General features: G+C 40.6%; 3 protein-coding genes across 3 annotated transcripts; all 3 read left to right on the plus strand.

The window, feature by feature from the left end:
* Positions 1-1633: 1633 nt before the first annotated feature.
* rom1a (retinal outer segment membrane protein 1a) lies at positions 1634-4524 on the plus strand (the record flags this gene model as incomplete). Its single annotated transcript, XM_083987023.1, has 4 exons — positions 1634-1783; positions 3294-3724; positions 3819-4065; positions 4324-4524. The coding sequence occupies 4 exons, from the start codon at positions 1634-1636 to the stop codon at positions 4522-4524; spliced, it is 1029 nt and encodes a 342-aa protein (XP_083843149.1).
* A 2134-nt stretch (positions 4525-6658) lies between these two features.
* frmd8 (FERM domain containing 8) lies at positions 6659-17527 on the plus strand. The gene is made up of 11 exons (XM_083987182.1): positions 6659-6972; positions 7991-8088; positions 8223-8390; positions 8626-8727; positions 10427-10485; positions 10822-10988; positions 12500-12715; positions 12841-12964; positions 13067-13216; positions 13905-14133; positions 14246-17527. The coding sequence occupies exons 2-11, from the start codon at positions 7998-8000 to the stop codon at positions 14356-14358; spliced, it is 1419 nt and encodes a 472-aa protein (XP_083843308.1). The 5' UTR covers positions 6659-6972; positions 7991-7997; the 3' UTR covers positions 14359-17527.
* Positions 17528-17949: 422 nt separating this feature from the next.
* Positions 17950-25504, plus strand: vps51 (VPS51 subunit of GARP complex). The gene is made up of 11 exons (XM_083987180.1): positions 17950-18373; positions 19247-19376; positions 19471-19617; positions 19727-19946; positions 21039-21954; positions 22810-23025; positions 23149-23232; positions 23338-23472; positions 23575-23696; positions 24346-24433; positions 24517-25504. The coding sequence occupies exons 1-11, from the start codon at positions 18185-18187 to the stop codon at positions 24775-24777; spliced, it is 2508 nt and encodes an 835-aa protein (XP_083843306.1). The 5' UTR covers positions 17950-18184; the 3' UTR covers positions 24778-25504.
* Positions 25505-25699: the final 195 nt, after the last annotated feature.

Here is a 25699-nt window from a genome sequence, read left to right on the forward strand (position 1 = left end):
GTAGATAGCCATAATTATGCAGTGACATGTAAACATGACTTGTAACATATAAAAACACCCTCAAGTGTTGTGTTTTCTCAGTGTTTTCCTGTCAATTAATATTCTTGTTCTTATAAGTAGGCCTAGTCTTAGATATTACTATACAACACAATATATACTTACAAACACAACTATGTAATAAACATTTGTCCCATCCTTGTGAAAAACATTTATTTCCCCTGGTGACAATTAACCTGCTTCATGAAATGCTTGCCAATGACAAATTCTACAAGCTTGTGTAAATGTCACCCATGTAACTTTGTCCATGTAACATCTAATAAACCAAATGAAGAAACAGCAAGAGATGATTCTGAACTATCTGTTTTATTTCTATTTGAGGTGGAAATTGAGATAGCTGTGTGAGGAGTCAGGTCTTTTTCGGCCTGGGCCTACTTTGTTGTGTTTGGGTGTTTAGAAGCTCTGGCCAATGATTTGGAATTACCTCATAGTTAGAGGTGTTAAATACTCATGATGTATGAATCTGTGAAATAACGTGACACCAGTGTCACTATGACCTTCAGTGAAGACCGAGAGCACTGCTCTACTTCAGATGTTCAGGATTCATTATTAGAAGTAAAATGATCAATAGAGTCTGTACCAGATTCATGTTGCAAAAAGCCTGTTCTGCTGGTTCTGTCTAAAACTTCAGACTTCTGCAGACAAACAAGACCTTATGATCAGCATGCACCAAATGGAGAGTTATATTTATCCCTCTGAACTTCTTGTGGGTATTATAAGATAATCAACACTTTCTCTGCCACCACACATTCCTGTCTGAAGACAGTCCTAGTGTAATTCACAAACTGTAGATGTAATTTTTTTTTCATCTAAATGTCATCTTTAAAATTCACAGAGATGGAAATTAATTATAAAAAAAAAAACATTCTGAAATGTCAAAGCTTTTTATTCAGTGAAATATACATGTTTCCTTCTTTTTATCTTAAAAAAAAAAAGTATTTCAGTCTATGTGTACTGGATGTTGTCTCAGGAGGGTATGTGTTATGGATTATAATAACATCCACCCTTGTCAGGTTCAATTTAGTTTGTCATTCAAGTCCCTCTGTATGAGTGATGGGTGCTGAGCTGACAATGGCCTGGATTCAAAGACCAGTTTAATAGGATAGGTAGGCATTAGAGGTAAGACTCTCGCAGCATACAGGTTAACCAAATCCAGTGTGCCAAATCCACTGTGTGGCACACTGGACGGTACAGAGTGGTCGGTGGAGGTAACTGGACTTTTTCAGGACTTTCTGGGGAAACAAATAAGGTGATTTTTTTTGATAATCTGACACCTGCTCAGTTGGATATGCACCAGTTGGGATATGAAGTTTTCAAACGTATTCTTAGTTTTCGTAACTTTTTGGAAAAAAACTTTTTTTTCCTCATAAAGTTATCATCAGTGTGTTTTTGATTGCACTATGGCTACTATTCTATTTTCCACATTCAGTGTTGCATTTCCGTTTTGTCTCTTCTGAGCTTTTGGATATTGCTTCTCACCTCTGCTCCTCTCCCACAGACGAAACACAGCATCGTCCCTCGTTACCTCGCCGTTCTCCTTCCCCTCTTCCCCCGGTAACACTCCCTCTCTGCAACCATGGTGGTGATGAAGATGAAGTTCCCTTTTGAAAAAAGGGTGAAGCTGGCCCAAGGACTGTGGCTCCTCTCCTGGTTTGCCACAGTAGCCGGGGCCATAACCTTCACCCTGGGGTGCATCCTTAAGACGGAGCTCCGCAGGAGGGCAGAGGTAGGCTGCTTTTTAAAATTGAATTGCTTGGTCTTTGGAGCTTAGTTCATATTCTAAAAGTGTTGCAGTGATTGACTCGTCTTTGAGTTATCAAAGATTTCAGTAATTGTAATGACTGTTAAATGGTGAGTAAATACAATTGGGTAATGTGTAATACTTCTCAATGAAACAGAGACTAGGCCTATATTGGTAGGATATGTGTGGTTCAACTGTGCTCATATTTTCAACTCCTGTATTCAGAGACAACATACAGTATTACATTACTGATTTATATGAATTATGTCAAGTACACCTGACACTGTTCCGTATGTAGGCCTATTTTTTATTACCATTTCATTGTGGGAGAAACCTTGAAAACAGGACAAAATTCCTTGAAGGGATGCAATAAATCAGATTCGAAAGAAATATCCTTGAGTGGAGACCAATGAGAGATAGATACACTTGTGACCCACTTTAGATCCTGACTAATAATAAACAGGCTCTGTCAGTCTTAATCATGCTAATCCAAATCATAGAAGCCCGCCATCACAACTCAGCAATATTGGCAAAACCACACAGTTTTTGTCTTTTTTTATATACCCCCCCCCCCCCCCCCCCCCCCCACATTTAAACTGAATGATAATAATTCTTAAGTGATTAATTATGTTTGTGACAAGAAGGGCCCTGGTCTATTTTATGGTAAATGGTAGGCTAATTGGCTCTGCGTTCCGTTATATTATAAGTATATAATATATAATATTTTAAGAAAAGTCTAAATGGAGCAAAGAAAATGAAATGATCACCAAATAGATATGAAAAGAAAATATATCTATAAAAGACATTGATGCTCTTTCCAATGTGTTATACCCTAACCTTCAATTGGCTAATTAGTTTTGACTAGTTTGATAGGCTATGTTTTTTGTTAAATCGCCTAATGGACAACTTTTCTTGCTTTATCCAAATACAAATTTGTTTCACATGAACCAAAACCAATGACAAATATTGCCTATAAACCCTTAAAAGCATTGCTTTTGGCATAAAAAAATACACTCAAATACAAAAATGGCGGCACCAATGCGCCATAACTGTTAGCATAGATGGTTTAGCTAGCAACTTCATTACGCTACAACCACCACAGTCATTTCTATTGTGATACACACGTAGGAGAACCATGTAACAGAAATTGAACACCTAGATCTGCTAACATTAACATTAACATGACTTAAGGCTGTCACTTCTCGCAGTTGTTAGCTTGTTCTCCAAACAGGTTCGACCACCAGGCCTGAATTAGCAAATAGGGTGGAGACGGCTCGTGCACCACCAACATGTAGACCTGCCTAAGAGTAGTTAGCGCTATGTCACAAAATTTACGGGTCAAGCTATGGGTTGGGCCAAAGGCCAAATACATTTTGAATATTCAAAGCATTTTAGTTGTTGACACATTGCCCATTATTTTTGACTTCTGTATTGATGTATTTTTCCAAACAAATGTAACTTTTACTAATTATACCACTGTGTCACATCCTTACAGGTGATGGATAACTCAGACATACATATTGTCCCCAATACCCTCATGATAGTAGGGCTGGCCTCCTTGGGTATCAACTACTTTTCATCAAAGATCTGTCAAGATGCACTGGATGCTGGGCGATTTCCTCGCTGGAAGACCTTCTTGAAGCCCTACTTTGCTGTCTCTTGTTTCTTCACTGTCCTCATGCTGCTGGCTGTCATCATGAGCTATGCAATGAAGGGCAGCCTGGAGTCTTCTCTGAAGGTGGGCTTGAGGAACGGCATCCGATACTACAAGGACACAGACACCCCGGGCCGCTGTTTCCAGAAACAGAACATCGATCGCCTCCAGATGGATTTTCAGTGCTGTGGAAACAATGACTTCAGGGACTGGTTTGAGGTCCAGTGGATCAGCAACCGCTACCTTGATTTCAGCACTAAGGAAGTGAAAGAGTAAGTTGTTGGAAAATGTGAAGAGTGGATTTCACATTAGAAAACATCTAGTAACAAAGACAACTGACGCATTTATTTTCTCTCTTTTTCTTAGCCGCATCAAGAGCAACGTGGATGGCCGCTACTTGTTAGATGGTGTCCCGTTCAGTTGCTGCAACCCCAGCTCTCCACGGCCATGCATCCAGTATCAGCTCACCAACAACTCGGCCCACTATAACTATGATTACCAGACTGAGGAGCTCAACATCTACCTCCGAGGCTGCAGAGAGGCTCTGGTCCACTACTACATGGGTCTGATGAACACCATTGGGGGTGGAGTGCTGTCTGTCTTCCTCTTACAGGTATACAGCACAAGTATTACAGTCTGTGTAGTTTGGCAATGCTATGGGGCACTTTGTATTTTGTGGTTGGTCAAGCATAGAACTGCCTTTTTAGGGATTGGTTCAGTTGCAAAAAGGTTATAAAATATAAAAATGTGTAAGTTAATACTATATAATTAACAGTGTATTCCTGCAGTGGTATGATTCGAACATATCATCAATGAAAATATCCACTTCCCCTTTATTCACTGGCTGTTTCTCCACCTTCCTTCCTCCAAGGGTTCTGTGCTGGTAAGCTTGCGGTTCCTGCAGACCTCCATGGAAGCACTGGAAGGGAATGAAAACACAGAAATCGAGACAGAGGGGTACCTGCTGGAGAAAAGCGTAAAGGACACCCTCATGGAGTACTTCGGCCCTGTACTCAGTTTCTTCCTGCTCACAAACGAGGTGGAGGAGGGCGATCCTGCAGCAACCGCCTAAATTACATAGGATGTACACACATGTAAATAATTTTTACACAGAGGGAAACTAATGAATGATCATTTAAATTGGAGATGAGAGCATGAAACACAGACTTCTATGAATTTCACAAATTTAGTTGTAGTATTTTTTTTATTGTCAGATGACCCTCACTCACTCAAAGTAACTGTTGACTATATAACTGCCCACTCAAATTTGATGTGCTGAACTAACACCTTTTCTGTAAACCACATACTGTATAACACCAGATAAGATACCTTCAGATGTTATCGTATATACCATGTTTGAGAACACTTGCCAGCACTCCTTAAAATGAACATTATGCTCAAAACCAGTGAGCAGATTCTTTATTTTTGTTATAGCAAAGTTGTATTTTTCCTTCCTTAACATTAACAATAAACCCTTTATTGTTACATTTGTTTACAGTTCCACGAATACACAAAATTACTCATTTGCATTTGAATGTGATGTGCATTGCTTATTCTTATAATAATTGTCTGTATCAAAATCAATAAAACAATCATCAGTCAATCACTGCGTAAACAGTAATTCATGAGGTATAAGGTAAAAAATAAAAATGTTTTGGTCCTTTGAAGATCAGGATGTGAAGCTGATTGTAGAGAGACATGAGGCCCAATGCTCAGCCAAGCAACAAGACTGACATAATGTAACTAAAGTTGAAAGTAAATTAAACTAATTGTCTTGTGCAGATTATTCTCTTTCTCCAATGTAAACACAATACATGCAGACAGTGGCATACTATACTGTATGTCTGCCTACATAATGGGTACTCCAAGCCGCTCCGTGCCAGAGAAAGGAATAGGATTAAGAGGATTGACGAATCGATGTCAGTAATGCAGTGAAAGCTATCAAGTGTGTCCTCTGTTCTCTCACCTTTGTTAAAGCTGTTAATCCCATTTGTTAATACTCAGCCTGCTGCCCTTGCAGTTAGATACCTGCGTCAGGTGGATGTAAGCTGCAGAGTGAACTATTCAAAGGCTTTGTCTGCTTATGAAGAAAAACATAATAATAACGATAAGATACACAAATTGAGATTAATCTTTTCAAATACAGGTAGTTTATCACATTGGGGCTCCTTGGGCCTTTGATTGAGAGAGTTAACTGAACACATTGATGCAGTCTCACTTTAATTTTCACTATGTTGTTTTCTATAACTATAAAAGAATTTGACACTCTCTTTATTACAAGAAAAAAAACCATTTGGTTCATCCCTGGAATCTATTTGTAATGTCAACCAATATAAAAAGCTTTATTAAAACCCCCTTTAAAACACAACTGTGTAATGAGTGATTTTCTGGACCGAAGCAACAAGAGATTAACATATTAAGGTGTATTGACATTACAAAGTAGCCAAGTTAGGCTATAAACATAGGTAATATCAGCACTGGACTTTGCCTCGCCTTTTTTTCTTGTCTTTCTTTCTTTTCTTTTCTTTTAAATATCCTATGTTCATAGATCTTACTCCACTATTTTCATAAAATATTTACATTGAGTGCAACTGATGGAGAGTGCTCAACAAAAAATAAAACTTTTGTGGAGGTCCGTTTAAGTTTTTGTTGTGGCACAGAAATCTTGATATGTTTCTCAGGCTGTTGCCATTTAGCTACCATGACAACTTTTGCATGTTGTGGTAATTGAATGCAGATTGTAACATGGAGGGATGGTACAACAACATCTGGTCCTCGTGGTAACTACCAAGGAAACCATGAATGACTTAGCCTAATGGGTTAAATGAATTAAGTTGTAATAAAGCTCAATTGAATAAATGGATAAACTGTATTAAAAAGGTCCAGTGGCTAAACAAATGAGTCTGCTTCCTGTATGATTACAGCTGTTATGACGTGTTCATCACATGGCTGGATAACAGCGCGCTTCCCATCAGAGGACGGTTGTTCCATGGATGTGGGTTGTTCCCATGGTTCGAACATTTTTGCACCACTTTATTAAGCCCCGCCCCTCCCTGACCGCGATTGGCCGATTTGTGATTACGATTTCATTCTAAGCCAATCAGAGGTAGAGTAGGGGAGGGCCTTACCTCATCTCAGATGGGAAAGAGTTTTGAACCGGTTCCCATAGTTAAACCAGTCAAATTGTATCCAGTCTGTTACTTTAGACTCTGAAATGAACCACGGATTAACACCTCTAAATTATTTATCTCAGCTCCTTAATGCTTCTTTGAGGTGTTTTTAATCCGACACGGTGATCACCACGCCCACTGAGGACTGGTTCACAACAACTGAGTGGTTCGTCCGTCACTCACGCAGCTAGCTGCCCCGGAAAGCTAGTTTCAGACAGCTGAGCTGGCTAGCCACGGAAATACCAGCAAATCGTTGATTAGCTAATGTATTTAGCCACGATATTTACAAAAGTAGCGGGGTTTTGTTTTGGATAAGCGGCGAGTGGAGGAAACTGTACGGCAACTGGCAGGTATGTGGACAGAAAACAGACATTTTTTGTAACATCACATGCCATTAACAGTAGCAGCTGTAGACTAGAGGACTACAGGGACAGACACCCACCAAAAGTTAGCCAACTAGGCAGAAATATTTGGTGACTAAACTGTTATCAACAGCCGACTGAAATGTATTAATAGGTCTGAAGGAACCGTAGTAATGTCCGGGCGTCAGCAGCTAGCATGCTCGCTAAGCTAACTTGGCTAAAGCTAACGAAATGAAGTTTAGTTGCGTTGAGTTATTTGTTTCCTTCAAAATCTCAGCCATTGTTTGGGCATGTGTTGGACAGTCCGGTCAGATTTGGGTGGCTAGCCTATAGCTAACCTTGTTTATACTGATTGTCCCCAGGCTGTTGCCGTGATACCTCTGTGTTTACCACACCATCTGTATCGCCAAATAGATCATCATAGTGTTAAGCCTTATGGGAACTATCTATATAAATGGGACTGAGTAATAGATGTTTGGACCAAACGATCATATCAGTTCAACAGGGTGAGGTCAACAGTCGACTGGGATGTTCAGATTGTCCAGGGGTGTTTTCCAGTCTAATACCACATGATGGCACTGGTGCATACTGACACCAGGGCTAAATTTGCCATATCACTTGTTTATTGAAACATGACTAAAGGAAAATAGATGAAGTGGCGTCAGTAAAAAAAAAAAAAAAAAGACTCAGTAATTCATGTTGGAAATATTTCTGAAGTGGTCTCTGACGCAATTACTGAGTCTTTTTAAAGATACAAAGCCAAAGTATTATTTTAGTACGCAACACAGTACAAGTTGTACTCTTGACTGATCTCTCTTCAGCCATCGGTACAATTTTATGGCTTTATTCTCCAAAATGCTGAAGTACACTGTTAATTAAGCAGCACATTTTTGTAGATGTCTGTTCTGAGTTGAGACAATGCATCCTGCAAAGCTACTAGTATCATACACTATGTACTGTGATTGTAATGTGCAGATTTTGATAGAAGTTGGTCTGTGTATTTCAGATTAGAAATGGAAGGAGATGACTGCAGTTTTCCTCCAGACTCATCAGATGACCACTCGCAAAGAGGAAGTGTTGCTTCTTCTGCAACACTTTCCCGTGGTATGAAGCAGAAAACAATAATCTGAATCCAACCTATTTGTGTTTTCTAATATATGGTACTTGTTATTCATAACAAATTAACTATAAAGTGTTGTTGTTTTTTTAATTTTGTATGTCTGTTATTGTTCACACAGCTCAAGATGTGCTTATATACCTGTTTGGTGACAGTGCAGTCCACTTGTCTGTAGAAGGGCTCGGCAGTGTCTCTGTGCAGGAGCTGGGCCGCAGTGTCCGTGAGGCTCTCAATATTCCTGAATCTGTACAGGATGCTTTTGCCTTCTGGTTGTGTTCGCCACTGCTTGGTAAGAAAGTTTCCCCATAATCTACACTCATAAACTCTTGAAATGATTTACAACATTGACATTATGAGAAAACACACCTGAATATCAAAGCTTCTTTCTTTAAAAACGGCTGCCAAATATTACATAACATTTTTTTTTTGACAGAATATGCCTCTTACATGATATAAACTAGAAACTCAACACAGGGCTACAGACAGATGTATGTATTACATTGTATTTCCTCCATACTCCTCAGAATTGCAGCTTAAGGTGAGACATCAACCATACAAACTGTGTCGACAGTGGCAGGATCTGCTGTATCGCTTCACTGAGGCCTCTGAGGACGACATTTCACAAGGTGAGATCTTGTTCTCTATATTGTTATGTTTACACACAAGTACTAATGTGAGTTTTTGAAGGATGTCAAAACAAAAGACCCGGTTACTGACTCACTGGGAAAGAGTGTGATAACAAGGAACAGGAAAGAGTATTACTCAGTATGACTTTATATCGCCCCCATCCAAGAAGGGAGCTTTTCCACAAAACACGTAAAACCAGCTTTGGCTTTTCACAAAGACTTGCTGTAGTAAATCCAAAAGTTACTCCACAAAATACTAGATGGCTGGGGTGTGACATATCCACCTAATGGCTGTTATACTGTATGTTATAGCTTTTTAAGAAAAAAAAACTAATTTCCTAATAATAACATTTTCTGGAAGGTCTGACATTTAGGTTGTGTATTTATATTCACTTAACATACACACTCTGGTCTCCTGCCACAAGTCTGTTCCTCTCAATCACCTGGATTCTTGCGCTCTTGTGTTTCTGTGTATGCTGAGCACAGCCTGTTTCTTTTTTCTGCAGCTGCTCCCTCTAGATTTGTAGTTTTCCTATACATTGTTTGTGCTTAGTAGCCTACTCAGGGTAAATAAGGGATCAATGTGCTGTCAGGTTTGTTTGGAATGAATAAAGAGAAATGGAGGTAGTTGGCACAAAAAGCAAGAGCCACTTGTGGCTGAACAGGAAAAGTAAAGGCTTGAACATGTAGAAAATCAATCTGCACCAAGACAAAGCACTCAGAAAGAGAGGGATTAGTTACTACTACTAGCGATTTGTTGTAAAGCTTAGCAGTCAGTGCAATATTAACAATATTTTCAGAAGTACTTTCCACTCCATAAACCTTCAATATTAGGTTCTATAATCCTATGTAACCATGAGATTTAGAAAGTTTCTATGGAGATTTTGAACCCCTTTTTGACACTTTATAGGCTGGTCAGTCAAGGAAGTCATCAGCAGGTTGAATTGTGAATAAATTACATTATTACTGTAGTTGCAGCAATGTTTATCAGATCAAATTAATCTTATGCCAGAAACATTTTATAGATTCATAATTAATTTAAATGCATGCACAATACACCATCACAGGTTCTACAGACTCATAAAGCATTACAATGTCTGATCATTTTATCTTTCAGGATCACATTTAAAAGCATTATACTTGCAGTACAATTCCTGTTGACATCATATTCCAGGATGCAGCTTTTACGACACAGGGTTACAATGGCTAATGCAGTACAGTCTATGTAGTATATTATTGATGAGGGAAAATTTAATTGTATCTGACGAATGTGGTCAAAGATGCATCTTTCCATTAAGCAAATGGACTTCTAGTGAAGTGTAAGTCTGGTGTTACTTCTCATTACTTAGCCAGTTGAAGTAGCTTTTCGTGTAGTGATATCAAAGAGCTGGCGACACAGTGACAGCTCACCGCTAATTAAACAAAGAGGATCACGAATATATTGCATAATCGTTTAGATGCTGTTATGTGTTTTTGTGGAGTAGGTACAGATAACAGTACCACCCACACTACAGGAATGTGAGCCAGAGCACAGTGGGCTGGAGGGGGCTTGAGTGGTAGACTTGATGTTTCCCCACATCTACTGCAGTGTTTGTCTCTATACCCTCACTCCTCCACTCAGGGCGATGAGACTGACTGATCTGAAACTGCAGTCATCTATCTAACCCTCATGCATCATTGTCCTCTGCTTTTTCCTCAGATGAGCCATACCTCCAGTACAGACGCAATGTCTTCTATCCTAAATCTAAAGAGCTGCAGGTACTATTGCGTCATCATGTAGACATTGTCATCTAATACTTGGTACTAAGGATCCCTTTTTCTAACAAAATGCTCAGTGGGAGTTGTATGAAAATAATTGGTTAATGTCTGATAATTCATAAGACTTCAGTGGTTATTATGGATTTTACTGTAAACTAGAATTGTTGAAAGGACTGCTAAAAAAAAGCCAGACTTATAATTACCGTAGTTGGTCAAAATTAAAGAACCAAGGAAAACATTAATAAATACAAGTTCCTTTTCTTTTCAAATATCTTGGACTGAAACTAACTGAGGAGCTTAATGTCCTGACTGACTGTTGGATAATCTCCTGAGCAGATCAACGATGAAGGAGTCCTAAAACTTCTGTATGAGGAGGCCAGGAGCAACATCCTCACGGGTCGATACCCTTGTGATCCCGAGCACTGGATGACTCTCGGAGCCTTGTCTTTTGCTATTGATGAGGGATCTAGTTTGGACAGCCAACAGTTTACTTCTACATTAAGGTAAGTTAGAAAGTGTGAGTTAAAAAAAAAAAGAACAACAAATTCAGGAAGTGCATGCTTTTTGAAATTTCGTTTCCTAGTGATGATCACATGATTGATGTGAAGCCACAGCCTGGAGATGACAATTATCACTTCATGTGATGGAGATAATTTTACTTTATTGTTTTTACTCAAGACATGATCTTACTTGGCTTTCTGTTCTCTTGGTACCAGCACATTTGACAGAACATTTTGTTAAGTTGATCAGTGGGCTAGGTTAAAGTTCGACCTTTTAGAAAATGCAAGTCTGTGTCTCTTGATTTTATCAAATGGAGAAAGGACATCTCACTGTAGCAGAGCGCACTACAATAAGTCATTGACACAGTAGAAAGCACTTCCAAATTCATGTCCCTAAACCCACATATTTTAAAGGGCAGCTGCTTGATTTAGCAGCTTCGAGTACTTTGGCACAATCAACAACAAAAAGCTGCAATTTGATGAAAATCAACAGGCATTGTGAAAAAGGTCAGTAGTGATTCTTTTGTTTGAAGAGGCTTAATATTGTCTTTTGTTGATAACACTCATTGTGCCGTTGCAACAATTTTCAGATGCTTGATGGCTTGTGCCAAAGTGCAGGAATGCACAAAATGGCAATGATTGGAGTGGGATGGTCATGAGAGTGTCTCTCTGTTTTCTCTTTAAAGCCATTTGAGACTTGATCAGAGGGATGTGAATTATTCAGTTGGTGTTTGACCAAACCCACGAAACATTGTATGTCCGACAGAGAGAGAGAGTAAAGCAGTGTATTCAGTGTTTTTATTTTAGTTGATGGTAGGAACAGATGACTGGGTAGATTATGTCTCATGTGTTTGTTTACAGTGGTTAATGGTGTCCTATTTTTGGTTGGTGGTTTTTATCTGTCATCATCTTTTTTGCTGTTTATGATCAGTAAACAGATGTTGCAGCAAAGCAAATATTCATGCTTCATCAAAAGTCCAAAGATTTTGTTTTCTTTATTTTCCCCTTTGACCATTGATCATAAAGCAACAAAGGAGACGAGAAGAGGCTCTAAGTTTATCCTTTCCACATAAATTACATGATGTTTAATGTTTGAAGTAGAGTCAAGTTAGATAGTCATGGGGTCTACAGATTTAATCATTCCTTCATTTAAATTACTGGTCATAGACTGTAAATTAGACCAGTTGACGTCTCAGTGATGCTGAAGGACAGAAGCTGTCCCACTTAAGGATTGTGAAGTCAGGATGTAGGCGGCAGTAATTGAGGAGAGGAGGTCAAAACTTGAGCTACACTTGTAGTTTAAGAGCTTTATTTTGAGACCAATGCGTTTTGGCCTGTGGCCTTATTACAGCACAGTCATAATGACAGAGCACAGCAGCAGAAGACAGTGGAGTGCATTGATGCAGGAGGTTGTTTCTGTATCAGTTTAAATTACAAAGTTAGAGCAACAGAGGCAAAGGAGAACATTAAAGTGTGCAGTAAATGTTAGAAAATGAGTTGTCGTCTCTCCACAGAGAAAAGAAGCTGTCCTCTTTTCTGCCTGCACATGTTGCCATGGGCAGCGGAGGGTTACTCTCCACTCTGAGAGGGAAGTCGAGCCGGCAGGCAGGGCTGGAGCAGAACCTGTTGGAGGAGTACAAAAAGATCAGCACATCTGCCGCGAGCCCTCCTGAGCCCACACAGCTCCTACACCAGTACCTCAACACATGTCACACTCTGCCTTATTATGGGTAAGATTTTGTGTAATGAGCATTTATATTCTGTATTTGTCGACAGAAGACGGTTTCAAAACTCAAAATAAAATACTCACATTGTTTATTTTTCAGTTGACATTAACATTTTACTGCACAAACAGGTGTGGTTTCTTCTTTGGGGAGATTGACAAACCAGCGCAAGGGATCCTCCAAAGGGGAAAACGCAAAGCCGTCAATGTCGGGATCTGCCTGGAGGGAGTTTATGTGATGGATGTCAAAGAGAAGGTGAGCACTGGAATTTTTTTCTTTCTGGTTGACAGCTCCTTTTTCTCGTTTCTCTTCATGAAAACTATTGTGGTTTCTCTCCTTGAACATGTTTTCCTGTAGCATGTACTGCTTGGCCTGCGCTTCAATGAGCTCTCCTGGGACCACAGCCACCCTGAGGAGGAGGGGGACTCGCACATCCTGTGGCTGGAGTTCGATGGAGAGGAAGACGGCACTCCTGTAAACAAGTTGCTAAAGATCTACTCAAAACAAGTAAGAAGAAATTTGTGAAGTTGAATTCTCAAATGATGTGATATGAACGTGTTTAACACCTGTACATGTATTTACATATGAATGGTGGAGCTCAGCAGGTACAGTATATCGGGGGATTATGTAGAATGTGTTGTGATTGGCTTGCTTGTTTTTTTTTTGAGTCGCACCTGTCCTGACCTGGCTGACACCTTCATCATCTCTGCTGAGTGAGCATCGGTTTAAAATCATCTTGCAGCTGGAGAGGCTGCCAGATGTAGTCCTCTTGTGCGCGTCTCACTTCAAACGTTTTCATCGCTCAGCCATCATCTCCAGAGAGAGCACTGCACCTGGTGTTTTGGAGAGCGTTAAGATCGGGAGCAGCTGCTCTGCCCATTTGTTCTGAGAGCAGCGCAAAACTTGATATTAGGGCTGAAAGCTAAAAAAAAAATTCTGCACTCTCATGTCTCTCAACCCTTCTCAATGATTGTTGGGCTGAAAAGGACGGAGGCAACAGATGGTGAAGAGATGTTACATAATGGTAGAGGCAGTCATAAATAATCTCCCCAGGCCTTAATCCAAAGCTGGAAGTCTGACTCTACTGTGCCTGTGGTTCACTAATGAACCATCAAAAAGTGCAGCTCTGCATTACATATACTGTACTTCTAAGGATCAGAGACTTCATCTTTTGTTATTCTTTCTCTCGAACCAGGCAGAACTAATGAGCGGCTTCATCGAGTTCTGTGTGGAGCTGAAGTCTACGTCGGAGGGAGGAGCTGCGGCTGAAGTGGACGGCGAGGTGAGCCAGTCTCAGCAGCCCGCGGGCCAAGATGGCAGGAGCAAGAACAGCCGCGGAGGACGGCGCGGGATGTTGCAAAGACAGAGCAGTGTTGTGTGCAGTCGGGTCCATTCTCTTAACACTATCAGCTATGTGGACAATGGTGAGTGTACTGTAATAGCAACATGTAGTGCTTACACTAACATTTCTCTAAAGTGAGTTACTTTTATCCCATGTCGATCTATATTTGTCTTGTGTTTATTTGTGTCTTTCAGGTAAAGAAATCAAACGCTTGAAGCCGAAAAGAGCCGCGTCCTTCTTCACCCGACAGGCGTCCGCGGCCACGTACTCTGCTGTGCAAGTGACAGAGAGTCTGGAGCAGGGTTAAACTGACTGAGTGGCTCAGTCCCGTTCCTCTCAAAGACCAAACCTGAATAATTCACACTGAGATTTAAAGAAAAGACTTGATGTGAGCTTGAGACATTTTACTGATAATATATGAACATGCAAAAGGACCAAGCGAGGGATCTAAGCGCGTGACAATATTTATCCTCTGAGGTTGTGTATATTAAGGGAGTGCAGCAATGTGAAGAACAAAAAGATCGATCAAAATCTATGCTTCCAAGGTTAAACTGAAGTGGCTATTCGTTAGATGGCCTTAAACAAGGAAAATATTCTCTGATTACCATATGATGGACCTCCTTCATAAGTCTGAGACAAGCCTTAGAGAAATCCTCAGTCAGTGACTGTAAGATATCTCGTAACCTTTTTGACCTTTCCGCAGTGCTCCACAGACGCTATTACTCAGAAACGTTAAACCTCAAATGAGTATAACCACTGCATTACCTCCTTTTTACATTAATTCTTCTCATTGTATCCCCTTATAACATGAACTTCGTGCTCAGAACTGTATGAGTTGGCACAAACTCTTCACAGTCAGCATGACGAACGCTTTCAGGGGACGGAGGGTGTGTTCCCACGATTCTGCTTTTTTAAACTGCCAGTGCCTTGTTCTCATGAAAGGGTGAAGCCACTTTAAAAAAGTACTGGTAGAAACGCTTAGTGCTTTGTGCTGCAGATGATCAAAAAGTCTGTATGGGAGCTCATTAGCTGTGTTGTGGAAGTTTCTTATAAATACATTCATTTAAGACTTTGACATGATGAATAATTGCAGATATTTGCAACTAGTTATTGTGGAAAGAAAATGCAGGTGGTGCAGAATTTTAAAAGCGAAAAATTGTCTAAACATGTAAAATAATGGAATTAAAGGAGCTTTTTTACAGGATCAGAATGGAAAACCAAAATCGCACATTCACAGTATCAGATGCTCATTGAAAAGCTCAAGTTCACTTTTACCAACCAAAGAATCAATTGGTGAAAAATTAACTGAACTATTGAGTAAATTAGTAAAAAGAACTAAAGATGAATACAATAAAAATTTGCGCAATCAGATCCTTTACTGCACTGTACTATGCTGCTATTCATGCCACCAAATACTTTATAAGAAATAATATATAATATACATATATAATAATATGAAAAAATATATAGTATATATATATATATATAATGCAGTTTTCAAGTCAACAAATCACATTCACTTATCAACATGAACTTCTACATCGGCACCATCATTACAAGTGACAATTGACCCATGTGCAGGTCTGGACTTGACAGTCACCTCCTCAGTCAGACCTGACAAGCAAAATATAATTGATGCAGTATCGCACTTGCGCAATTTCAGACATAACAAATGCTTAAAAAAACAACTTCCAGTTTCGCTGTTCTCTGCCCTAGTGCACAGAAACAACTTCAAGCTGCAAATTGAAATGTCTAAGTGTTGGTTAATGATTGTTTTCCTTGCAAAAAACACAATCATGGTTGACATTTAAAAAGTAGACAGGGAACACTATCTTTGTGTGATGTTGCTGACGGCCTTGTTTTCAGCTTTGTGACAATGCATTTTCAAATTCTCCAGTGGGTTTATTCAGGAGTAAACCATGTTAACTATTAGTGGTAGAAAGCAGAACAATTTTCTTGACCCATAAAGAAATAGTTGATGCTTCAGTTTATCTCGCAGATCTAAAATCACCTAACTCTGAGATATATGGTTTCTTATTGATCAGTGACTGTCTGCTCTGGGCATATGGTACAGAAAATCTAACCAAGACGTTGAGACTATGCTGTTGAAATCTCTATGTGTACACCAAAGCAAGCCTATCTAACATGCTGCAACACAGTGAACTACCTTAACACTCCAGAGACAGATCGCGGTGTCCACCTGTCGCTCCAGGTGTAGCTCTGAACTTCACCCGGATCTTAATACAGGCAGTTTCTATCTTTGCTGTACAACATCAAATACAGTCGCCTCACTAACGGCCATCGAAGAAGTTATTCAGCTGTTTAACACACTGCCATACGACCCTTTTTTTTAGATGCAGTGGCGTCATGTATTCTTCCTGATTGTCCCGAGCATGCAAACTGCAGAATGTCTTTCCATTTCGAAGCTTTCAGCTAACTGTCTGTACCCTAACCGCAGCAGGCCCATATATTGTTGCTAATGTACACTATGCATGTCACATTGTAGAATAGGCATTCCGATATACAACACATCATGTGATACTGCACTATTAATACTAATACACTGTTTATAAATCTTTTACATCTGCAAATTGTTTTGTATTGTTTGTTAACTCTTATGAGAGAATATTTTTACTTTCTTTTTCATAATACTTGTCAGTGTTTGTACACTAAAATGAAGAAATAGGTCATTTTAAGCATCTCAAGCAGTCACTTTGCAGAAACTTTAAGTGCCTTTTTGTTTGTACTAAGTTGGTATCTGAATGACTGCTTTGGTACTTGGAAATTTGGTGTTGCAACAGTTTAAAAAAAGAAGTTTGAGTTGTGTTTTGTATTGTATCCGAACTTGATAATACATTTCACCTTTCCTAGCTCATGTGTGTATATTGATACATTGGATGCAGTGATCAGTCAGTTCTGCCTTGATTTAGAAATGTCCATTAATTCTTTTTTTATATATACATAATAAACAGATGCAAAGTGGCCCTGTTCTCGGAGAACATCTGTGTTTACTACTTCCCTACCTGTGTACTGAAGCCATACTCATTCTAACTAACATGTTGTCTTGTATGTGATTTTATTCTGTGTTACTGTTTGTACCACATGTTCTGCTAATACAAGGTCTATTGTAGCTTTGTTTTACAATCAAAGCAGCAACTTCATTGTGAGAACTGCTACTTAATTTCAGTTAGGTGCATTTCAATAAGGTTTGGAAAATCTTGTAGTGTTAAAGTTAAATGTAGGTAATATAATGTGTGGGGATCTGAGTGTTAAAACAACACTGTTTATGCATATTTAGGCAGTTTTGTGATTCTTTCTGTTTCTCATTCACCTGAAAATGTTACTTTATAAAGTATACACACTCTACTCTATTTTGGATTATTTTCAAATTCATGGCTGAAATCCCAGGACTATATTCCACTGTTACAGTTTTGTCCATGATGCAGTATACATAAACTTTTGACAGATTTTGAATCTTTGACCAATAAAGGTAAATTTGTTCTCTCTGAAGATGATGTGTATTGCTCTTTAGCTTAGTTTGCCCTGTTAAAAGGTCTTTGCATATTATATCTGGCTGCAGTTTTCATCACTAAGGCCACCACATGACCAACAATTGGCATAATACAAAATACTAAATTATGTTTTTTCAATCTTATTTTTATTGTTTTAATTTTGTTTTGTTATTTCTGAGACATTGGGACTGTAAAAGAAACGTTAAAACAATGTAATTCAATGTTTGGTTTGGTTTTTCTGCTGCAGGATCTTTGTCTGACATGCGCAGTTGTGAACTTCCGGTTCAGAACTACGACGACGTTCGGTCGCGGCCGGTAATTCTCTTGACAGCAACGCTCTGTGATGACGTGACACCGGATAGGCTACACACCCGGAAACGTTTCCCCCAAGCCAGCTGCTTGTGTTTCGGGAGAAAATATGACATTTTCTACCTGAGTGTATTTGAACAGCCTGGATAAAACAGGCAGCCTGCTAGGCTACAAAGATACAAAGACACCAGTCACCTGTGAGGGAGAAGTGTCCGTGCTCAGGCGGCGTCAGAGAGCTGCTGTCGGCTGGACGCTCGGTCGCTTTGTAATCGTCGTTTCATTTTCATATTTCTCAGCTGACCGCAGCTCGGTATGGACGGAGAGGCGGCGGACGGATCTGTGGGGGTACCGGATGACCCAGCCAAGAGGCGGAGGGTGCACGGCATGTTGAAGCTTTACTACGGGCTCAACGAGGAGGGAAAGGCCCCGCCGGGGTCCGAGTCCCTGGATCCCTGCGACATCAACGGGCCTCACTTTGACCCCGAGCTCTACCTGAACAAGGTGAGGAGGGGGGGGGGGCTCTGCTGTCAAAGCACTGTTTACATTATTGGCTTATTATTATTATTCACATAATGGCGTGTGCACTGTGTGGTATAGCTGAAGACAGGATCAGTGTTACAGGGAACTTCCTCTGCCCTGAATTTTAAATCAGCCTGTTTGTTGCTGCCTCCATCACAATATCATTAAAGAGGTTCGGAATAATTATACTCAGGGCTTCAGACCTATTCAACTTTTATTTGACTAGGAGCACAAGCAGAAGATTTAGGGGTACACACACCACTTAAATCAACTTGCTAAGCAACTATTCACATTTCCTTTTCATTCATGATCCTCACACACATTGGTCTGTCACCTATAATGACAGATTCAAGATTTATTTAGTCGCCCCTGCATGTTGCACCAGTGTTAACAAAAAATGGCAAATTTAGTGGGTGCACATGCGCAAATAGATGAAACATTTACTTGCACTGTCTCAAAATTTTGAGGAAAAAATGCAAAATGCAGTCTGGAGCCCTGATACTGTACAATATTTGACTGTAAGGAAATCCTTCAATGTGCCAGGGACCATCTTTAAAGGTGGAGACAGATGTGGTTCCAGGGAAAACACAAGTGAGAATGAAATTGAGTTTTCGTGATCAGCGAGTACAGAAATTATTCTTTCAGCTTTTTTGACAGAGACTTAAGTGGACTGAAAACTTAGTCTGTTCTTGGTGGTGGTTAAATGTAAACAGGACCAGTTGGTTGATATCTGCTTTATGAATAACAAAGCAGCTCGGACTGAAGTGTGCCATTTAAGTTTGTTATACTCCACATCTACTCCTTTATTTTGTGAGTCTGACTCTGACCATGGTGTGTATTGTTCCCTAAATGCAGCTCAGAAGAGAGTGCTCTTTGACCGAGCTGATGGACCAGGAAACCTGCATGGTCAAACAGATTCGCTCTCTGGACAGTGACATGCAGACGCTTGTGTATGAAAACTACAACAAGTTCATATCTGCTACAGGTGAGGGACTGTCTCAGATGATACTGTTGTTGTTGTTGTTGTTGTTGAAATGTGCAAACCCAGACAGCTGAGTCACTCTTCTCTGTTTCTCCAGACACCATAAGAAAGATGAAGAACGACTTTAAAAAGATGGAGGATGAAATGGACTGTCTGTCTGCTAACATGGCGGCGATCACAGAGTTCAGTGCTTCTATCAGTGGTACTCTTCAAGACCAGCACACACAGATTACAAAACTGTCAGGTGAGACCTTAACAGGGGGTTCTTCTATTGAATCAAACCTGGTGGAAGTTGTGATGGTGGATTATATTAATTTTCTTTTTTTTGTTTGTTTCACTGTGTGTCACTTCAGGGGTCCACACTCTTCTACGGAAGCTGCAGTTTCTCTTTGAGCTTCCCGCTAGATTGAATAAGTGTCTGGAGCTGCAGGCCTACGCTCAGGCAGTGAGCTCCCACCGCCGCGCCCGCTGTGTGCTGCAGCAGTACAGCCACCTGCCCTCCTTCAAGGGAATTCAGGACGACTGTCATGAGATCATGGACAAACTGGCACAAGAGCTTCGGCAGAAGTTCAGGTGGGAATTTCTGAATCTATATTTTATATATCTATTGTTAGAGCCATTTTGTATATATCGCGGATTAGGTGATAAATAATGTGAATATGGAGACGAGGAGGGCACAGTAGTGAAGATTAAATAATATAATAATAGAATTAGAAATACTCAGGTTTTACTTTCAGATTCAGATCAATTATGTTCATTTTGTCGTCTTGTTAAGAAAGTTATGTGTTTTTGTGGTCAGACGAACGAGTAAGGAGATTTTACCTGCTTGACAGTTTGTGACTCTGTCACTGTGACTCCAGTCTTCCTCATAAGCGTTTTCCGACGTTCTGCTGACGGCCAGCTGATAAATGACACGTCAGCAGTACGTCGGATGACGCTTATGAGGAAGACTGGAGTCACACTTGAAACTGTCAACTGTCTGAACACAAAAAAAACACCTTACTTTCAGATTGTTATTCATTTATTTTCTATATTGTTTTTTGTAAACAGGTGTTTATTGTTTTTTCACAAAAGGGTAAACAAACATTTACAGTGGGGTAAACAGTCATACAATCGGCTTTGTAATTCATAGTTAGAATAAAGTTATTTGACCAACCATATTCAAATTTAACTGACATAAATACACAAACGTTGGCTTAGTTTTAAACAGAAATCTTGCAGAATACCCATCCCACCCCAATACAGTCACTGTGTGAATGAGAATCTCAGTACGTCCAACAGATTGCAAGTGGCTTATCAAAGTAAAGAGGTAGCTACCAGACAAAAAGAGAGACTTCTTTCTAACCCTCTGTAATACGATACAAATTTCCTTTTGCATGAATAAATAAAACATACAAACAAACAGTATCAAATTGGTAAAAAGAAAAAAAGGGAGTGCTTTGGATGTCAGACAAATCATGGTTTATTTTCTATATTGTATATGGATGTACTGATTCCACTAAGGCACATACGTAAACAGATGTTGTCCCTTGCTTGTGCAAAATGTTTATCTTTTACATTTTCATGAGCTATTTTTTGAAAAAAAAAAAAAAAATTTTTGCATGTTTGTAATTTCTATGATTCCTGTCGATCAACCTTTCCCAACTGTTTTGTTGTGCTCCATAGGGATGGTGGGTCAAGCGCCAAAGATTTATCAGAGTGTGTGGAGCTGCTACTACAGTTGGATGAACCAGCGGAGGAGCTATGTGATAAATTCCTGAGCCATGCAAGATCTCGACTGGAGTCGGACCTCCAGGGCCTGGAAGCAGAGATAAGACCGTACCCTTCTGCCTCAGCCGTGAAAGATGCTTCTGCACGCAGATCGTCCTCGAGTGCAGGTGCCGGATCTCCGACTGATAACTCCCCTAAAACGAGCGCTCTACTTTCTCCCACCGCGAACACTGACATCCTGGAATTCATCGACAGAGGCTGCAATGAATTTGTCAGCAGCTTGTGTTTAGTAATTACATCCTATCAAGAACTTTTTATTAACCACGCTCAGAAAGGAGAGCTGGCGTCCAAAAATATCCCACAGATGGCAAACGGCAAGCTTCATGTCTTTGTGGATGACCTGGCAGCTCGCTACTTCTCGCTGGTGGAGCGGAGAATACAAGAAGAGAAAGGGGTCGGCGATAACTCCCTCCTGGTCCGAGCGCTGGACCGCTTCCACCGTAGACTTCAGGCCGTGGCCAAACTGCTGCCGGGCTCTGCCGTGCCAAACAAGGGCACTGAGATAGTCGTACGTGCAGCAACGGAGCGAGTCAAGCAGTACCTCTCTGCCCTGCAGAGCTTCTACATGGACAGTTTGACAGACGTGAGGCAGGCCCTGGCCACGCCTCGGCTCTCTGTGGCTGGTGCTTCGGTGGCTGGAGGCGGAGCTCATCTCGGGGGGCCGGCCTCGGGTAGAGATGCTCCGATGAGCCTGCCGGAGCTGCTCTCCTCCCTGTCAGCCTCGATTCTCAATCAGATTAAGTCAGTGCTGGCATCAGTGCATCTCTTCACAGCTAAGGACATCACGTTCTCCAATAAGCCGTACTTCAAGGTGAATAGTTTTTTCTGTTTATTTGCCAGTTCAGTAACAGATTGCTGCAAGAAAATAATTATTTTCGCTCTGCTACATTTGGACTGAAACTCTTCCAATAGCTTCAAGCACAACTGAGCACAGGGATAGATAAAGTAATGACTTAGTTTTTTTCACTGCGATAAACTAACAGTTTATAGGGATAGTTCAACATTTTGGCAAATTGGCCCATTGCCATAATCCCTAGAGTTTTAGGAGTAGGTTTGGTACCTTTAATTGTCGGTGCAAGCTGTTTTTAAAACCGCGGAGCAGAGTCCAATCCAACAACTCCAAAACGCTCTGGTGAGTTGTGACCTGCAGATTCACCATGCTATGAGATAATAACGGAGCATTACGAGACGGAGTTGTTTTTGAGGTAAATTCATGCAAAACCACTGATGCGTGTTCCCGTTGAGGGCAGTTTTTCATCAAGCAGTCTCTGAATTTGCCTCTAAAACAACTCCGTCTCGTAACGTTTTATTAATATATCATAGCGTTGTGAATGTGCAGGTCACAACTTGTCAACACCAGAGCGTTTTGGAGTTGCTGGATTGTGTATTTAATGAGTTTGATGAGGGAAACCAAGAAATCTCAGGAGCCTCCGTAGCATAACTCTGAGCAGCTCACGACTCTGCTCCGCCGTTCTAAAAATAGCTTGCACCAACAATTAAAGGTAACGAACCTACTGCTATGACTATAGGGATTATGGCAATGGGCCAATTTGCCAAAATTTTTGAACTATCCCTTTAATGTGGGACTCCCTATGTCATTGTAACCTCATGTGTTGTTTCTACATTGTGACAGTGACAGTTCCCCTCTCTATCTGTCTTCTCATAGGGTGAATTCTGCAGTCAGGGTGTGCGTGAGAGTCTGGTGGTGAGCTTTATAAAGTTTGTGTGCCAGTCTTCTCGCCAGTTCTGTGAGAGCGCAGGAGACAAAGGAGGTTCAACCCCTCCGGCTCTTCTGTTGCTGCTGTCTCGCCTCTGCTTGGACTACGAAACCTCGACCATCTCCTACATACTCACGCTCACGGACGAACAGTTCCTTGTGCAGGTAAATGGTTTACAACCCAATAAGTGCAACATTGCATTTTTGAAAGTTTTTTTTTTAACTCCCCAGAGCAACTGATTTCAGAGCCGTCTGACTAAAGGCGTTGCTGTTTTTGTTCTTTCTCAGCATCACAGTCCTGTAACACCCGTCACAAGTTTGTGTGCAGAAGCCAGGGAGGCAGCACAGAAACTACTGAACCATTATGTGAAGGTAGGTTTTCACCAGCATTATTTCCTGAGTCATTTTTCTCACTGAGATTAAACAGACATCAGTGCCAATCATGAGTGCATCTATGGTGTGGTTTGTTTTTTGCAGGTTCAGGGCCTGATTATCTCTCAGATGTTAAGGAAGAGTGTGGAAACGCGAGACTGGGTCAACACCATCGAGCCACGAAATGTCCGAGCTGTGATGAAGAGAGTCGTAGAGGACACCACCTCGATCGATGTGCAGGTAAAACTTTTATTACAACATGCTGCACTACATCTGCCAGTCCAGTCACAGTACTCTCATCGTGGGCAGGCTGGTTTATGAACCCTGTGTGCTCTGCTCTAGGTTGGACTTTTATATGAAGAAGGTGTGAGGAAAGCACACAGCAGCGACTCCAGCAAAAGGACTTTCTCAGTCTACAGCAGCTCCAGGCAGAATGCCCGATACGCTGCCAGCTACACCCCCAGGTAAATAAGCTGCAAACACGCAGGTGAAGGGAGGAGACAGGAAGTTCTTGTTTGGTCCATTTACAACATTATAAGACTCTCAGGAACAGAACAATGAAGCATGCATGTATTTTTTTGAATTTGCATGTGGCTTATTGTTGTGAGATTCAGTCATTTCTCTGGTGTGTAAGATGCATAACACAAGAAGATAAGATATGCAAGTCTGAGGCAAATCACTGGAGCTTTGTCTTAAATCTGAATCCTCCTGAATCACTTCCCTTGACACCATCAATACAATAAAAATTAATTTAGTTTTCCGTAGTCCGTAGTCTTTGATGCGTAATTATCTGTTTTGTGGCTGAAACTGTTTTCATTTATTTCTTTTATTACTATTTTCCCCTTTGCGTTGCATTTGCAGCATTGCAGGCAGCCACTTGATAGGAGAGAACAAAACAGTGTTTAGTGACAGCTGCATGTTTTCATTCACAGTATGTGACAACTATATTGAAGCGGGGCAACAATTTTAATTACAATTCTTCAGCCCCAAGGATTATTAAATATTTTGTTGGTTTTCATTTGCCAGTGATTGTTCTCTTATGGTCTATTGAGCCAACTCCAATCTTAAGTGTGGGACATTGTTGATTTACTCTGTACCTCTGTCTTCCTGCAGCGCTCCTATGGATACAAATCTGCTAAGCAACATACACAAGCTGTTTTCTGAGAGGATAGACATCTTCAGCTCAGTGGAGTTTAACAAGGTGAGTGTAGATCTTTGTTCTCGATCTTTATGTCGTTTACAGCGAATATAACACCTCTCACCTGCGCCTCCTCTCCCCCCCAGGTCTCTGTGATGACTGGAATCATAAAAATCAGTTTAAAAACGTTCCTGGAGTGTGTCCGCCTGCGCACCTTCGGCCGCTATGGCCTGCAGCAGATCCAGGTCGACTGCCACTACCTGCAGATGTACCTGTGGCGCTTTGTCTCCGACGAGAACCTTGTACACTTCCTGCTGGATGAGATAGTTGGGAGCTCCGCCCACCGATGCCTGGATCCTGCACCGATGGAGCAGAGTGTGATCGAAGTAATCTGTGAACGGGGTTAAAGCTCAAAGTGCAGCACGTCCTGATAGTCCATACTAATCTCCAAGTAGCAAATAGCGATTTACAATATACACTGGAATAGTGCATCCACTTTAAACACTCTCTCTGTTGCATAAGTCCTGTTGATGTCAAATGTATTGATTAGATTCATAAAATGGTTGTTATGAAAGCCTCATAAATATTTGCGAAGATCTCAATGCTCCAATCAGACACTTCACTAAACTTCAGTTTTTACAGTTGTCAATAAAAAAATAATGTTTCAGGCACAGGGATGGCACTTTTAGATTTACATCAAATCTTTATTTAATTCCAGGCCCGACAAAGAGCATAACAAGCCATTAGTTAGTACTGTGGTTTAATATTGTAGTTATCATTTACAAATCATTAAATATGAGAGGAGAAACTTGTATTGAAACTTTTAAACCCGTCAGCACATGTTCCCCTCTAAGGAAATGTGTTAAATGTGAAAACAGAGTCTCGATGATTAAAGAAGAAAGCTGCGTCTGGTGGAAATCTCATGTATTAATAAATTCTCTCAGGCATCTTTTGCTGAATTAATTTGCAGTCTGAATGTCATCTGATTACGTTGTTCATGTCTAACACTAAAGTAACTACAGCAGGCTTGCACGTCTCTTGCCTTCAGGCTGACTCTGTTTTCTGTGCATGTCTAACACAGATAAACGTGTTTAGAAATGGTTTAAGTGTTTGTTTCCACAATAAAAGTGAATGAGTGCGGCAGTCAATCTGTTTTACTTCCTTTTCCAAACCAAAGTTATAGTATAAAAAAAAAAAACACCTTTTCACAGTTTTAGTCTCAGTCTTGTCAATGGGTGTGTAACAAGTGAATAACAGTGTTATTCAGGTGTGTTTCATAAAAGCTGCCAGTCATTCTTCAGTTCAGCACCCAGCTGGCTGTCGCCACCT

The sequence above is a fragment of the Trachurus trachurus genome, assembly GCF_905171665.1.
Source record: "Trachurus trachurus genome assembly, chromosome: 14".
In the NCBI taxonomy this organism is placed as follows: Eukaryota; Metazoa; Chordata; class Actinopteri; order Carangiformes; family Carangidae; genus Trachurus; species Trachurus trachurus.

Excerpts from the sequence above, each read along its gene's own strand:
- frmd8 (XM_083987182.1), top strand. The coding sequence starts at position 7,998 with ATGGAAGGAGATGACTGCAGTTTTCCTCCAGACTCATCAGATGACCAC. Across the intron at positions 10,486-10,821 it reads CTAAATCTAAAGAGCTGCAG|ATCAACGATGAAGGAGTCCT; the intron begins GTACTATTGCGT and ends TCTCCTGAGCAG. Across the intron at positions 14,134-14,245 it reads TATCAGCTATGTGGACAATG|GTAAAGAAATCAAACGCTTG; the intron begins GTGAGTGTACTG and ends TGTGTCTTTCAG.
- vps51 (XM_083987180.1), top strand. The coding sequence starts at position 18,185 with ATGGACGGAGAGGCGGCGGACGGATCTGTGGGGGTACCGGATGACCCA. Across the intron at positions 23,026-23,148 it reads ACGAACAGTTCCTTGTGCAG|CATCACAGTCCTGTAACACC; the intron begins GTAAATGGTTTA and ends GTTCTTTCTCAG. Across the intron at positions 23,233-23,337 it reads TACTGAACCATTATGTGAAG|GTTCAGGGCCTGATTATCTC; the intron begins GTAGGTTTTCAC and ends TGTTTTTTGCAG.